Below are 15244 nucleotides of genomic sequence, written 5' to 3' on the forward strand. Positions count from 1 at the left end.
TATTCATTATCTTTATAGAAAAACCAGAAACACATGTCTACAATCAATAGGTTTCTATAAGAGAAAAGTCAGAATCATTCGGATAAAAAGAAATTTTCATAAACATATGTAAATCTCTGCTTTTGCTAAATCTCTGCTTTTGTAAATCTCTGCTTTTGCTTCTGCTTATGCTTCTGCTTATGCTTCTGCTTCTGCTTTTGCATATGTAAATCTCTGCTTTTGCTTCTGCTTTTGCTCTCTTTCATACAAAGTTCATATGTATATGTTTATTCAATAGCGTAGCCAGGTCGAATTTACTCTCGCTATGCAAATATTTTTCGCATTTAATAAATACGACGAGTTTTTTTACAATAAATGTGTTTCAACATCTCATGATGGCATCCTCAGTATAATAAGAATATTATGTATATGCATGATAATTTTATATAAGAGTAATGTAATGCAGTTATACAATTATCATTAGATTGTAAATATTACAATGAAATACTGGTTGGAACTAATTTATGAGTGTATTTACAGGCTGAATATAGTGTTAAAACGAAAAACGTGAACGTTGAGATTAGGATTAGTTTTTAATGTGAAATGCTTCTTTAAAAAACTCGTCGTATTTATTAAATGGGCAATATAAAAGTGTTTTACGCAGTTGCGGCAAATATTTTGTGTTTACTGACCGTAAGAACAATGGATTTCTAAAGAATGTCTTTATGATGAAATGATTTGTTACATTTATTCGTAATGTATTATGCGTAATGTATTATTAAGTAATCTATTGATATCTTTAGGTAACCATGTATTGTTTATAGTTGGGTTACTTTTTTTGTTCACCACTTGTATACTTAATGTTTTATGTTCTTCTTCGTCATTCATTTTTATCTTATAGACGGTGAAAATGCTGGAGCTACTATTGGTGCAATGTTGGATGGTGTTTTTTTGGTTATTATTCTTTTTGTTAGGATCAATTCAAACTGCCACACGAGCGTGCAGTGAAATGCGTATTGGACTTATACGTCGACTACTGACAACATTTGACGAGAGTGAATAGTTCTGAATTCAAATTTGAATTTAGTTTAATCATAAGCTCAAAGCAAAAATTCTACGGCGGTTGCTCGCTTTCAATAGGTTGGTGAAATGACCGTTTGGTTTGTTCATAAAACTTATTTCAGATAAACTTCCTTTTCATCAAAAACGAAAGACATGGGAATTTATACAGTTTAAGCTTCAAAGAATGAGTTGGGAGTGTTGAAAAACCAGGCTTAGCCCCCAATGTTGAAAAATATAAAATAAATAGATTCCGAACAAAATAGCCATCTTGAAATACTATATTTGAATTTAAACATGAAACGTAAGATATAAAATAAGGCCAATGAAGTCTTTCAAATAAAGACAGCAATAAACACTCGTTTTTGTCTGTTGTTGTAATTCAAATATTGAATTTCAAGATGACTTTTTATGGAATTTTTTGTATATTGATAGAATTCAGTATGCTGAATTATTTTGAATGAAGTCCTATTTTTTTAATTTATATCGATGTCCTTTGTTTGGATACGAATGGATTTTTCATCAAACATATTCAGTCAGGGAAATGTGTTTATGACAGAGGTTTATATCGTACTTCTATTCTGAGGTTTACAGAGAATTTTTTTCACTCGGGAGCTCGATTTAAATTTCTATAATCTGGTTCAATCTTGAATCTAGACTTTTTTGGCTGTCTTGAAAAAGACGAAGACAAGCATAAATTATTGCGGATTTATCCAACCTTTGTTAGACCATGCAGAGCCATCAATGCCATAACCCAAACATTTTGGGGTGGTCTACTCTATTCACGCTATAATAAATGTATAGCAGCTTCAGGAGATCGATACTACGTGGAACTGGCCAATTGTAATGACGAAGAAGATGAACGATTTAATTTAGGCAAGTTAGAATTTTTATCTAGTTAGCATGTACATAATTAAACTATGATCAAAAGCCACTGCAAGGCTTTAGCTATAGATATGGCGCCAGTGAGGTCAGTGCTACCAGAAACTTCATTTTTATAAAATTCAACTTTTATTTAACAGCAATTAAAAGATAAGCTTGTATAGACTTGAATTTACGTATATTTGTGTGTCTTTAATAGGCTCGGTAACATGTGCTGGAAAAAATATATCGGACGTTAGTTGTTCTTATAATCAATATATGGTGATAAAAGTTGCGGAATATTGTGGATTAAGAAAAGGAAGCATTTGTGGTTCAAGTTTTGATTACAATTGCAGTGTCGATGTAACATGTGACCTTAAAAATTACCGTGATGGTGAAAGAAATTGTAATATAACTGTTGATGATAATCATTTCCCTTCAAATATTTGTCCTGGTTTGGATAAATATCTTTACTTTGAATATCAATGTAACGACACAAGTATGCCACACAGAGAAATTTGCAATCGTAAGTGTTATATAGGCAGATTTTTTTGCTTATGATTCACGTGCCTCGGCTCATGTGACATTTAAACTTATGTTCTTAATATTTCAATTAAATTTAAATGTCTGCTCAATTTTGCGTTGTTAGTTTGTTAATACAAATTTTGTTCATAGACATACATCTCTTATTGCACTCTTTTTGATTTATTTAATCTATTTCATTTTAAAAATATTAGTATCATCTTAAGTAAGCCAAAAATGGCATTTAAAATTGGATTTATATTTTTATATTCATTAATTCTTACTACAGAATTTTTCATAAATACAGCATGCACATACAAAGATATAATTTTTAACATAAAAAGCCAAACGCAGAACTCACCTGTAATAAATTGTATTTGTTTTGCTTTCATTAATGATTCACATAATCACTTGGACACAATTTTTTATGATTCGTGTTTACAACCCAAAGGTAGAGTTGAACTTATCTGCATGTACTCAATGTAATGTGTCCATTATTGATATAGAAATTGAAATCAAAATAATGCTTATCAAATTAAATATATTTCTCTAAAATATAGTTGACAGGAAATTGTAAAACATTTCTGATTTAGTGTTTTGTAGTACATTATATTAAATTTATATAATTTGCATTAAAAAACAGGGACTAAGAATACTGTGTTCATATTGAGAAATACACTAATTTTCATTTTATTTAAAAATAATTAATTTCTATTTGTGTAGTTCATGATGTACGCCTGTCTCCGAACAAAGGTATCGTAGATGTTATTACCAAGTTTAGAAACTTAACGATCTGCAAAAATGGAATTTTGCATAAAGAAAAGACAATTGTCTGTAAGCACTTTGGTTATACTACCGCAACATCTGTGGAAGGCTCGATGCCACTATCATCTTTGATGTATCCATCATTTAAACCTGGAAATATAAATTGCAAAGTTCAAGTGAATGATTTATCTCAATGCACCATCACTCAAAATAATGGTTGTTCTCAATACTCGTACATAACATGTAAGCAATCTTATTCATTCTTTTAAACATTTTAAGACATTTTAGGACACATAAATATAATGATGAAAAAACAGTAGAACTAAATGATTTTAAACAACAACATATTACCTTTATCTTTAAAAACGACTTATATCTATCATCATGACTTATCTTTATCATCATGAATTACTTCTATGATCATAACTCCGATACCGAGCCTAATCCGGAAGTAGTCGATACTGCGTGGTATCGAAAAAGGACTTCGATTACTTTTAAAATTTCATTATTATGTAAGTTTGTCTTCCTTTTCATTATTGATTTTCACAAACATTTTGTTTTTTTTCTGTTTTATTATTTTAATATTTTATTCACTTTTACTTATTAATACACTTCGAGATCTCGCCTTCAGAATAATAACATGTAACCATTTCGTCGTATTGTTAAAGTATATAAGGCCGCACTTTAGCAATTCTATTATAAGATTTTTATCAAGCCACTCAGTTGTTTATTTTTTGAAATTGGAGAAAGTAATCGCTTTAGTAATCGATACCTCGATACTTTTAAGAAAAAGTAATCGGTATCGTATCAAATCGATAATAGAGGTATCGCCCATCACCAGTAAAATCCTGTTGGTGTTGATGTTGACTTACGTTTTGACAACGTTGACTGTAAAGATGACTACCGCTAAGGTTGTCGAAACGTAAGTTAAATTCAACACCAACAGTCCTTCTCAGGACTCTACTAACGTAGACAATTTACATGTGCAAACATGTAGACTGTCCAGGTTGTTAGGAAACCTGATGAGAGTAAAAAATTCTGGTTAGGATTTAAAAACAATTTTTAACATAACATAAAATTCTTAGGTTTAGCAGTGACGTAGCGAGCCACCAAGTTTGGTCGTTCTATGTAAATTTTTTTGTGTTCACTTACTGTAAAAACAACAGATTTCTAAAGAAAGGAATAATGTTAATGATGAAGAATTTACATAGCACGACCAAATTTGAGGGCTGACTACGAATTTTGTCAACATTTTAAATAGTACAACATCAGTAATATTTTATATTTGAATATATTAAATTGAGTACTAAGAACAAAAGTAATAAACAAAAAGCAAATCGAAATTAAACCCGAGTTCGAAACAAACAATCCATGGCGGCCGTTGCTTCAAATTTCCCGCTTCTGAACGATAGTGTAAAAAATAAAACACTTCAAAGGACATTTCACAACAAAAATCCAAATTTTTAAATAAAAGGGAGATTTGATAACTACATGTCAGTATATTCCGTCTAAAGATGATATGAGATGACTTAAGGGGAAATACATGCTGTAACATATTCACACAGATTTCTTTTACCTCACAAGGAACTTTTGTCTTTTCCAACACTTCAATATACAAGTATTCCAGTTTACATCACAGTTTGGGAAATCCAGGATTATGGCAACCACAATTAAGCGAATCATGGTTGGATAAAACGGACCTTCAAACACTCGAAGATGTAAACGAGCATTACTCAAGCTTTGCTTCTTTTTCATGATTTGAATATTCGTTCTAAAGTGTCGTATGAAATGTTCGACTACCAAATTAACCGTCAAAACCAATCCATTCACGCTGACTTTATTTGTCTACCCGTTGCTCTGTTTTATAGTTAACCATTTATTTTTGGAAGTCGTAAAGAAAACACAAATTTCTTTAAAAAACGTTATTTCGTTTCTCCCGTAATGGTTAGTTTTTAGATTTTATTTATTGGGTTCGCATTGCTCTAGATAAAGACACTTTGAATTTTCGAGAAATACTTGCTGTAATAAGTTTCCTGTTTATCTTTAGAAAATATCAAATATTTGACCAATGTAAACAACTGAATGCAACAGGTTTGTTAAACAGGTCTATTGGATTCAGTCGTGACAAAAAATGACATCGTTATCATAAAATTCATTTTTTTGCTGTCTAGTTTATGCAGAGTAAAAATGTTGATGTAGAAAGCATGAAGTGGACGGGCTGACATAAATAGTAGATTTTTGTTCGTATTCGTATTTTGTTTGCATTCTATCGAGTGATATCACTCTATATGGATTATTTTAGGACTCAAGAATCTATATCATGACAGATTATTAAAACCTGATAATAAAATGTACAACGAGTGAAATAGTAATAAATGTTAATAATTAATAATACATATATGCTTATAACTTTTTAGGGACATCAATTAAAGTTGGATGATACGCGTAATCAACTACGCGTCACATAAAATTATGGCGCCCACCCGAAAAATAATCACGGTTTGGCAGAAATTTTAACTGAAGTGGAAGGTTTAAAAAGAACTGCTGAAGTCATATGAGCTGTCATTGTTGTGTGCAGGTCATGTATATGGAGTGCGCGTTCATTTAACGTCTCACATAATCGCACGGATATTGGAGCTCTCCTTTCTTCATGTACGTAGGAGGGGAGGGTGGGAACTGTGCAACAAACTTTAATCCTTATACTTTGATAGTCAATTTTAATTGAAACTGACGTATTCTTAATTCGATCTATGTTATTATGATGGAATTTATTTTTATTTCAGTGGTGTTTATATTTGATATCTCTAATCTTGCTGATCACGTCAATCTGTCCAAATGGTTTATGTATTTCTGTGCATATTTCTGTGTGTGTTTCTGTGCATATTTGCGTCTCTGGATCAGAGGTAAGTAATCTCGTTTATAGCAAAAGTATAAGCAACAATTTTTCTGCATGTTAGCAAGAATATGACTCTTTTCAATCACACGATTTTCCAAAATGTTGTACATAAAGATTGAAATTGTTAGTCTACGTATGTGAACTACATACAATCTTTCATCAATGAGATCTCCAATTCAGCAACCCGTTTTTCAAACTTTGTCAATTCGTTCAGATGCAACAAAATACATTGAAATATCGCAAGCTTAACTTCCGGTAAAACAGCGCACTTTGATTGGTTCAGAAACATTTTACCCTGTTCTTAACTTTTTCATAATTTGAATAGTAGTATGTATATTTTCAAATAAACGTAAACAAACTTCATGAAGCAAACAGCAAAACTCAAAAAAAAAAAACAAAACAAAAACCATGTACGAATGTTAGTCGAAGAAAGAACACTTGTAAAGTGAGTTTTATTATCTGGACGACACAATTTCAAACGATTTATTTTTTATGATGGTAGAGAGAGTCGTGCTGCAGCGTAAATCAAACTTAGGTGGTAAATTTGATAGTCAAAAACTTAAAATACGCTTTATATGGGAACAATATAATTTTTCGTCATTGAGCAATTAAAGTCATTAACCTGTTTTGCCGTGTTTGCCCACTTTAGATGCGTTATTTGTGCTTCGTTGCTTCGTATAAACAAAGGAATTTCTTTAAAATATCAAAAACTTTATCTTCTATAACATTGCTTCGTCAACCAATCCACGGCATCCAAATTTCCTAACACATTTAAATTATTATTGTTGATTCCTAAAGGATAGGAATTGACGCAAAACAAATTCTATAAAATGTTGAATAACTGGGAAGATGGTTGAGTGTTTGTATATACTCAATATGGCACTGCACATTTGAGGAAGCCGACAGCCTTGGCCAGCAGTTGAAGTAAAACCTTGCGAAAGCCACAACTCTTTTGTTCGTCTGACTTGTATGTATCTTAATTTTTCTCTGTTTGTTTAAGGTGTATTTCTGCAGCCGCCTTATTGTGTCAGTTTTTCAATTAATAAAAGAACAAAAGTAAGATGTGATGTAGTTCATAGTAAAACGAAAGGTTTCTTTGTCGTCGATGCTATGTTAATATTTAATACTGCATATTATTTCTTCGACTGAGTTTGGCAGATAAGTGTTAATACAAACACCGCACAACTTCCGCCAACAACGATTTGATTCTTATAGTAAATGGAGAGATTTTTTCATTTACTACAATACCTCCATGCTTGATGTAGGATTTGGGACAGGTTATTACATTCATATTATGATTCATATATTATCATATTTTTCGCTCAAATCTCTCAACTAGATCAAAAACAAATCCTATTCCAGTGTTCTGTAAATAATTTTGTCCTTCAGTAGCACCTGCGAAACATTAAAAATAAATCCGTTTGAGATTTTCAATTCTTATGGAGTATTCATTGTCATCAAGTACTCTACCATTAACTGCAAACAAAGGAGTAACGCCAAGCTTTAAAAATGTAAAAATTTGCAAAGTATTTCCACGATTTTCTGTAATATACCTGTATATTTTTATAAAAGAATTTAAGCAATCTGAAGATAACGTTGAAACCCAAAACTACTTAAATGCTCTTAATATCGATGTTCATTTATTTCATGAGCTCTTCCTCATCTAACACCCTTTTCAACATTATTTTTTTGGTCATTATCTTTTAAAATTTTTAATTTATTGAGTTAATTTTTCAACTGTTAATTTTTAATTTGTAACCTGCGCAATTTAACTGTTTTATAGCTGCTAATGTGTTTAATTCGATGAATTAAAAATTCGAATGAAAATCCAATACGGGTATAGCTATAGAGACAACATGAGTATAGCTATACAGCTATAGAGGCTGCGTTACAAGAAATTGTAAAGTACTTTATTATTTCATAGGTTTTTTACATGTATCATGACACAACGGGAAATTGAAATGAAATAGCTAATGGGAAGTTCTGCGTGCACAAATGTTATTTTTATATTCAGTTAAAGAATTTTAACATCGTCCTGGGTTTTTAATCTATTTATCTAAAATAAATGATTTGCTTTGACTTTAATTTGATCTCGCTTTCTTCGCTTCCTTAGCGCTATCCACAAAAAGCATTTTTTCATCTTTCAATAAATCTCTTAAAACACAAGTTGAAATTTAGAGTGAACCGAGTAAGAAGAATAGAGCATAAATTGAAAGAAAACCAAGTTTCATTATTTTAAAAAAACTAAAATCACGCATATATATAACAGCTACAGTCGCTACCTTCAATGATCGTTGAAATATATACTCACAAATTTTTCTACGGAATAAACAAGATGTCTTCGCCTTCGATATGTATATTTTACTGAAGTATGATTGACATGTTTTTTTTCTATTGTGCATTTATAACTATTACTGTAATCTTTCTTTCACTCCCAGGGTTAACATAATAAAATGCGGTCAAAAACAAAACAAAAAACAAAACTATGTTTAGCTAAGAATGTACAGTTATTTAGAACTTGTTTGTATTCTGCAATCTTCGCAACTGTCCTGTTATTCCCGCGCTGCGTTGTAGTCGATCAGTTGGACGAAGCACTTGTTCTTCTTCGCCGTACTTATCGCTCTCTACTCTTTCGTTACTGTCTTCTTCCTGATGAACCTCCATTGGAATAAGTTGCCTGATAGAACGTCGCAACAAGTGTGAATGACTAGAATCTCCACGAAGGACTCTGACTTGTGCAGCTCGTGTAATTCCATCGTCACCTTGTAACAGTTGTTCAACTTTCGCCACCTTCCAAAAGATACGTTTTGTTTGATCGTTGCGAATAATGACGATATCTGCAACTGCTATTTCGGGATTTTGATTACCTCTTGATTTTGAAGTGTATTGCTCTCGTAAGGCTAAAAGACACTCGTTTCTCCATTGAAGAGTAAAACGTTGCAGCAAATTTTTGTGATGTTTCGCCTTTCTCGTCAAAGATTGATAGATGCTCTGAATTTCAAAGTGCTCACTGTTTGGCATGGTCGTTATTCGTCTTCCATACACAAGTGCGACGGGCTTAGCGGAAGAGATACAGCTTCTTCATCGTCGTACACGTAGGTTAGGGTCGTGCATTTATTACGCCCTCGATTTCAACCACAATAGTATGGAACTCGTCGTAGGTTAGATTGGTTCTACCAACTACCTTTCGCAACGTACGTTTCTCGCTTCGAATCAAACGTTCCCAGAAGCCTCCCCACCAAGGGACCTTTTCGACGATAAATTGCCATGTAATCTGATGGTTTGCAAGATAGCATAACACTTCCTCAGAACGACATAACTTGCGAATTTCTAAGCATGCAGCTCGAAAAGTCTTAGCATTATCGGATATAAGAACAGCTGGCAGTGCTCGTCGACTAGTGTATCTGCGGAACGCGCGGAGAAAGGCTGGAACGATTAAGGAAGTAGTGAGCTCCAGATGAATGGCTCTAGTAGAGGCACACGTAAACAATACAATATACACCTTTGTTGGATTATCCGACAAATTATTCCTTTCGCAACTCTCTCGTACGAACAACGGTCCTGCAAAGTCCAAACTTACGTTTGTGAAAGGGGGATCATCCGACACTCTGCTAACAGGAAGATCTGGAGGAAGCGTTCCCCTATAAGGAAGATCTTCGGCTTTACGACAAACGACACATATCCTGACGATTTTCTTTACTGCTTCTCGACCACGGATTATCCAAAAATGCTCTCTAATGGTTGTTAGTGTATCACGAATCCCGCTGTGCTTCACATTGTGGTGAGCATCGCAAATTAATAACTCCACAAATCTTGATTCCTTTGGAAGAAATGCTGGATTTTGCTCTCCAGATTCAGCGATGAATTCTTCAGTCTCCCATGGCACCGCATCACGTGATCACCGTCGAGAAATTGCCCAAATTGCTTAACGTAAATAGGTATTGAAGAATTCGCATTCTTTGACAGAAGGAATAATATTTGTTTTTCAAAGGATAGTTGTTGAATAGACCTTATCCATAGCAGCTGCGCCTTCCTTATTTCGTCTGAGCTTAATTCTTCCGAGGTTGTGAGTTTGTTGTTTGCTCGCACCGTGGCATCATCTTTAACATGTTGATGAATCTCATTACATAAGCAGTTATTCGAAGAAGTTTCTTCATAGAGCTATAACGAGTAATGTAGAATGCTTTGTTAAGATCTGGCATGGCTCGTTGTTCGATTTCATTCGAAACTAGTGATCTCACGACATTCGGATTCTCTTCCACAATTTCCCTCAGAACTTCGTCACTTTGTGAGAGGTCGCCAACTGGACGTTTTGGCCACTCTTCTTCGCCCCTTGCCAAGAATTTGGGTCCATTGAACCATAAGGAAGAATTCGAAAGTAGTTGCCCAGAAATACCTCGTGAGGGTAAATCTGCAGGATTAAGTGATCCAGGATAAAAGTTCCAAGATTCCGTCAATGAAATACTTCGAGTCTTGTTCACTCGATGCTGCCCGAATGGTTTCCATGCTCGATCGTTTCGTATCTAGTGAAGTGCTGTCATCGAGTGAACCCAATAAAAAACTTCCAGACTCCACTTGAGTGCCTTTAACAAAGAATCTACTAACTTCGCTAGTACAGTCGCTGCCACCAGCTCTAATCGGGGAATCGTTTGCTTTTTCACTGGTGCGACCTTTGTCTTTGAAGCGATTAATTTCACGTCGATGGTACCATTCTCATAGACTGTTCCTACATAGACAACAGCACCAATTGCACTTTCAGATGCATCACTGAATCCATGAACTTGTGTAGTAAAGTATTTCGGTTGGGGTGGATAATAGCACCTCGGTACACGAACATCATTTAGAAACCTTTACTCTGACAATAAAACGTTTCACTGTTCACGTAGATTGCCATGCAGTTCACAGTCCTACCCCAGTATATCCAAGCACATGATTTGAAACAGAATCTTCAGCCTTATCGTAAAAGGAGACAAGAATCCAAGGGGATCGAAGATATTAGATGACCATTTCAACAACGATCGCTTTGTGACAGGTAACGAATTGGCGTACTCGATTATTTCAGTCAATTTGAATAGAAATGTGTCTTCCATCGTATCCCACACCATTTCTAGTACTTTGACTTGAGTGGGTTCCGTGAGCAGTTACTCTTTTGCAATTGTCGACTTTGTAAAGGACTGATCATCTTGTGTAACGCTTGACTTGTCACTAATCAAGCTCAAATTCTTGTTACCTTCTAACACTTCGACAGACTTCACTTTGTTACTGGAATTCGAGTTCCATTTTTTGCAAGTTGAATCCACCCTTGGCCAACAACTGCTTTGTTCCCTTGTATATTTGCAAAGCGGTTTCATCGGTTTCTGCACCGGACACAAAATCATCGATATACAGAGAATTTTTCAAGTGTTCAACAGTTTCTGGCTCCTGTTTCTCGTGTGTCTTCAAATGATGGTTGATAGTAGCTCCAAGAATTGCTGTCGAAGGTCGTAGACCAAAAACCAATCGACAAAACCTTAGCTTTAATACTTCTGAATGAGGATCCCTAGCATCCCTTAGCCACAAAAAACGAAGCATGTCTCTATCTTCTTTGTCAATTCCAATCATTAAGAATGCTTCCTCAATGTCAGCAACTAGCCCAATCTTGTTTTGTCGAAATTTGACGAGCAAATCAAAGAATTGTGGAATGAGGTTCCACCCGGTCAGTAAGCAATCGTTTAGTGAAAAGTTACGCAAGTTCGTCGTAGCAGATCCATCATATACAACGCGTAGCTTTGTAGTAACCTTATCCTTTCGTATAACACAATGATGTGGAAGATAGTGAATTTTACCACGATCCTTATCAGATGCCGGAACCTATTCGACTATTCCTGCTGCCAATTGTTCAGTAATACCATTATTATATTCTTCAAGATTTGGTGGATCCTTTAGCAGTTTTCTATGCAATGATCTCAATCCATTATGAAAGAGTTCGTAATCATCATCAATTTGCACATGATCATTCTTCCACGGCAGACCAACTTCGTAGCGTGTTCCAGTGAATCGAATATTACGCACAAAATCTTGTTCCTCGGGTGAGTTTGCTGAGTCAAAGGAGTCAATGCCAACGCTCTCAGTTTCCCCAAAACGCTTCATTGATATTGTTAACTCATCCCTATCGGTTACGACAGTAGAATTATCAAGGTAGTCGGCTGCTAAAATGAGGCTGTTCAGAGTATGTCCGTCTGATTTTTGTGATGACCATCCAGACAAAAGCCATCCCAATTTGCTGCTCATCGCTGTTTGACCATTTTTCCTCGTACGACATCACCTGTGACTACGTCCAATAATGATCAGCTCCTATCAAGATGTCGATTGAATCACAGCTACCATTGTTATCGGAAGAATCAAAGTCTGCAAGTTCTAAACCATGGAGATGTGGATATTCGTCTATATTTATCCTTGTAGGAAGTGGTGCCCATATTGTTGGAAATGCGATTGCTTTAATCTCTATTGCCTCACCTCCACTCTTGCTTGCAATGCACCTTGAACACTTCGCAGCTTTCTTGTTTACTCTTTCTTTGGCCAAAGGTATTTAATTGAAGTGTCTCCTACCAATTTAATTTAACCTTAACCGATGATCTTTCGAAATATATACTCACAAATCTTTGGACGGAATAAACAAGATGTCTTCGCCTTCGATATGTATATTTTACTGAAGTATGATTGACATGTTTTTCTTTTCTAATGTGGATTTATAATTATTAGTCTAATCTTTCTTACACTACCATTGAGAGAGCCAACATACAGCCATATGAGACTAACTCAATCAATTTCTGAACAGTTTTTCTAGCTACACAATTTTACTGAAATGAGTTTTTTAGATAATGCTCATATATTGCTCAAAATACGTTTTGATCGTGATCTGCTTGCGTCATAGATGTAATTGTGACGTAGTCATTGTCGATCTAAATATAAATTTAAAGTCTTCTGTGATAACATATGTACATCCAACAATCAATTATAATTTAGAACATTACTGTACAGAGCTTAACATACTTCAAGGATTTGACTGGACTTCGTCAAGTCTTTTGACATAACGGAAAATTGAAATGAAAGAATGGAAAACAGTGCACGATTGTTATTTTAAGACTCAGAGTGAGAATTATTATTACTGTAATATAGTCTAATGTCCCTAATCCATTATATCTAAAATAAATGATATTCATTTAATTTATCATGATATGTAGTAATATTTTATATTTTGCTTTAATGTAGAATATTTGATTATTTTTTAATGTATTGCTGAACAGTAAGAATGATAAAGCATTAATTGAATGATAACCAAGGTTCATTATTTAAAAAAATATTACCACGTTACCTTATAATAGCTACAGTGACTTTGAAAGAGCAACAATATCATTGACAGAGCCATCCATTAGCGGATCCAGCGTTACTTAAAATAAATTATAGCTGCTAAATTTTAATTTCACAGTTTTTTGAGAAAAATGCTATTAGATTCAAAATTCTAAAGAATATAATTTTAGGAACGGACTTGTCTATACTGAAGGTGCTTATAGAAATGTAAATATATTCCAAATTGTGCTGTGTAATTAATTTTGACTTACCCTACATCCGCCACTGGAGCCATCTGATACACACTTTCGCTAGACTGGATTTTTTAGATAATGTACATATGCTGCCCAAAAACATGTTTTTATCGCTGTCTGCTTGCATTACAGATGTAATTGTAATGTAGTCATTGTCGATCTAAATATAAATTCATTGTTTTCTGTAATACATTCAGTAATCGATTACAATTTAGATCTTTACTGTTTATCCTTGGATCTAAGCAATGATGAGTTTAATGATATTGTGGTTATTGTGGCTGTCATTTGGTCAAGGATTCACAATGAAAATGGGTTGGAATGAAGAACTTGAGTTTTGTGAGGAAGAATGGAAAAAATTTTTTGCGGACAAAATTGGAATCGATTTGAAATGCAACAATACTCGTACACGTTGTTGTGTCGAAGAGAAGAAATATCTTTTGGAGCGATTTAAAATGTTTAGTGAAATATGCCCACTTGAAGGTAAAATAACAACAGTTTTTCCATAAAGAACATTAACTTATGTACTTAGCAAACATGGACTTAGCAAATAATCACAACACTTATATTACAGAGGTACTGCTTCATTTAAAAAACGGTAATTGGCACCGTGTTCTTTGAAAGTGCATCAAAGTGAGGTATAATCCCCTGAAAATGTTAAAGTACTTAACTGATTTTCTTACACTAGCCTTACAGCATGAACGAAGCATAATCTCTCGCTCATTGTTGATATGTTTAGTTACAACAACAAAACAATATGACAGTACAGCCAAAATACATGCAGTTATATAATATCGTCTGTAGTTATTGTCTATTGAGTTTTACGGATGACTGTCGATTTAATGCGAATTGTTAACAATATTTTGTTGCGAAACGAGGCTCATTTTCTACTTGTTCTTTTTCTTTGGACAAAAGTTAAAGACAACTTAATTTTATTTAGGGACATGTGGATGCATTCCGATTGTTATGAACGTTACCACCATGGAACGACGATATTTTAATTATTATAATTCCGTAAATTGGAAAGAACCAGAAAGCTTCACATGTTCACATGAGTACATAAATGAAACAATAGAAAAGTCATATCTTAAACCTTCTGCTAGCTTTGGAATCGGACAACACAAAATCCCTTACAAGTATATTTTATACGGTGGAAAAAATCACACTTGTTATGTTGTCATCAACGCGAACGAAAGACAACGTTATCAAGGTACATGCAAGAGCAGTTCATTATAGTTTCTTCTGTGTCAGTTTAATTTATAGTGCATAATTGTGATTATAGTGTTTCGTATTTAACTTTGGTCAAATCCATACGGCACTTTGACCTTTATTTAATTCATCTTCTCATGGAAATTTTTTTTGCCATTGCAAAACTAATTGAATACACTCCCGGAACAGCCGAACATGTTTAATTCGTCATACATTTATTATAATAGATAGATAATTTTATTTTAACACGCTTACCATTGTCAACATACAAGTTGATTTCCACATGGGGCGTGTGCAAAAATGAAAATTACAATAGAATAGTAAACTACTTACATTTACGATACACAAGACACTAAATTGTATATTGAATGAA

General features: G+C 33.9%; 1 protein-coding gene and 1 long non-coding RNA gene across 2 annotated transcripts; both read left to right on the plus strand.

Moving 5' to 3' along the window:
- Window positions 1-1070: 1070 nt before the first annotated feature.
- Window positions 1071-3455, plus strand: LOC124452159. Its single transcript, XM_047002744.1, has 4 exons — window positions 1071-1119; window positions 1766-1914; window positions 2120-2425; window positions 3145-3455. Exons 3-4 carry the CDS (start codon window positions 2179-2181, stop codon window positions 3453-3455), a joined length of 558 nt encoding a protein of 185 aa, XP_046858700.1. The 5' UTR covers window positions 1071-1119; window positions 1766-1914; window positions 2120-2178.
- A 2153-nt stretch (window positions 3456-5608) lies between these two features.
- On the plus strand, window positions 5609-14130 carry LOC124450490. Its single transcript, XR_006950005.1, has 3 exons — window positions 5609-5838; window positions 5970-6089; window positions 13881-14130. It is a non-coding gene; the product is annotated as an uncharacterized LOC124450490 (long non-coding RNA).
- The last annotated feature ends 1114 nt before the right edge of the window (window positions 14131-15244 follow it).

This window comes from Xenia sp. Carnegie-2017, unplaced genomic scaffold (genome assembly GCF_021976095.1).
Source record: "Xenia sp. Carnegie-2017 unplaced genomic scaffold, XeniaSp_v1 HiC_scaffold_24, whole genome shotgun sequence".
NCBI classification, from domain to species: domain Eukaryota; kingdom Metazoa; phylum Cnidaria; class Anthozoa; order Malacalcyonacea; family Xeniidae; genus Xenia; species Xenia sp. Carnegie-2017.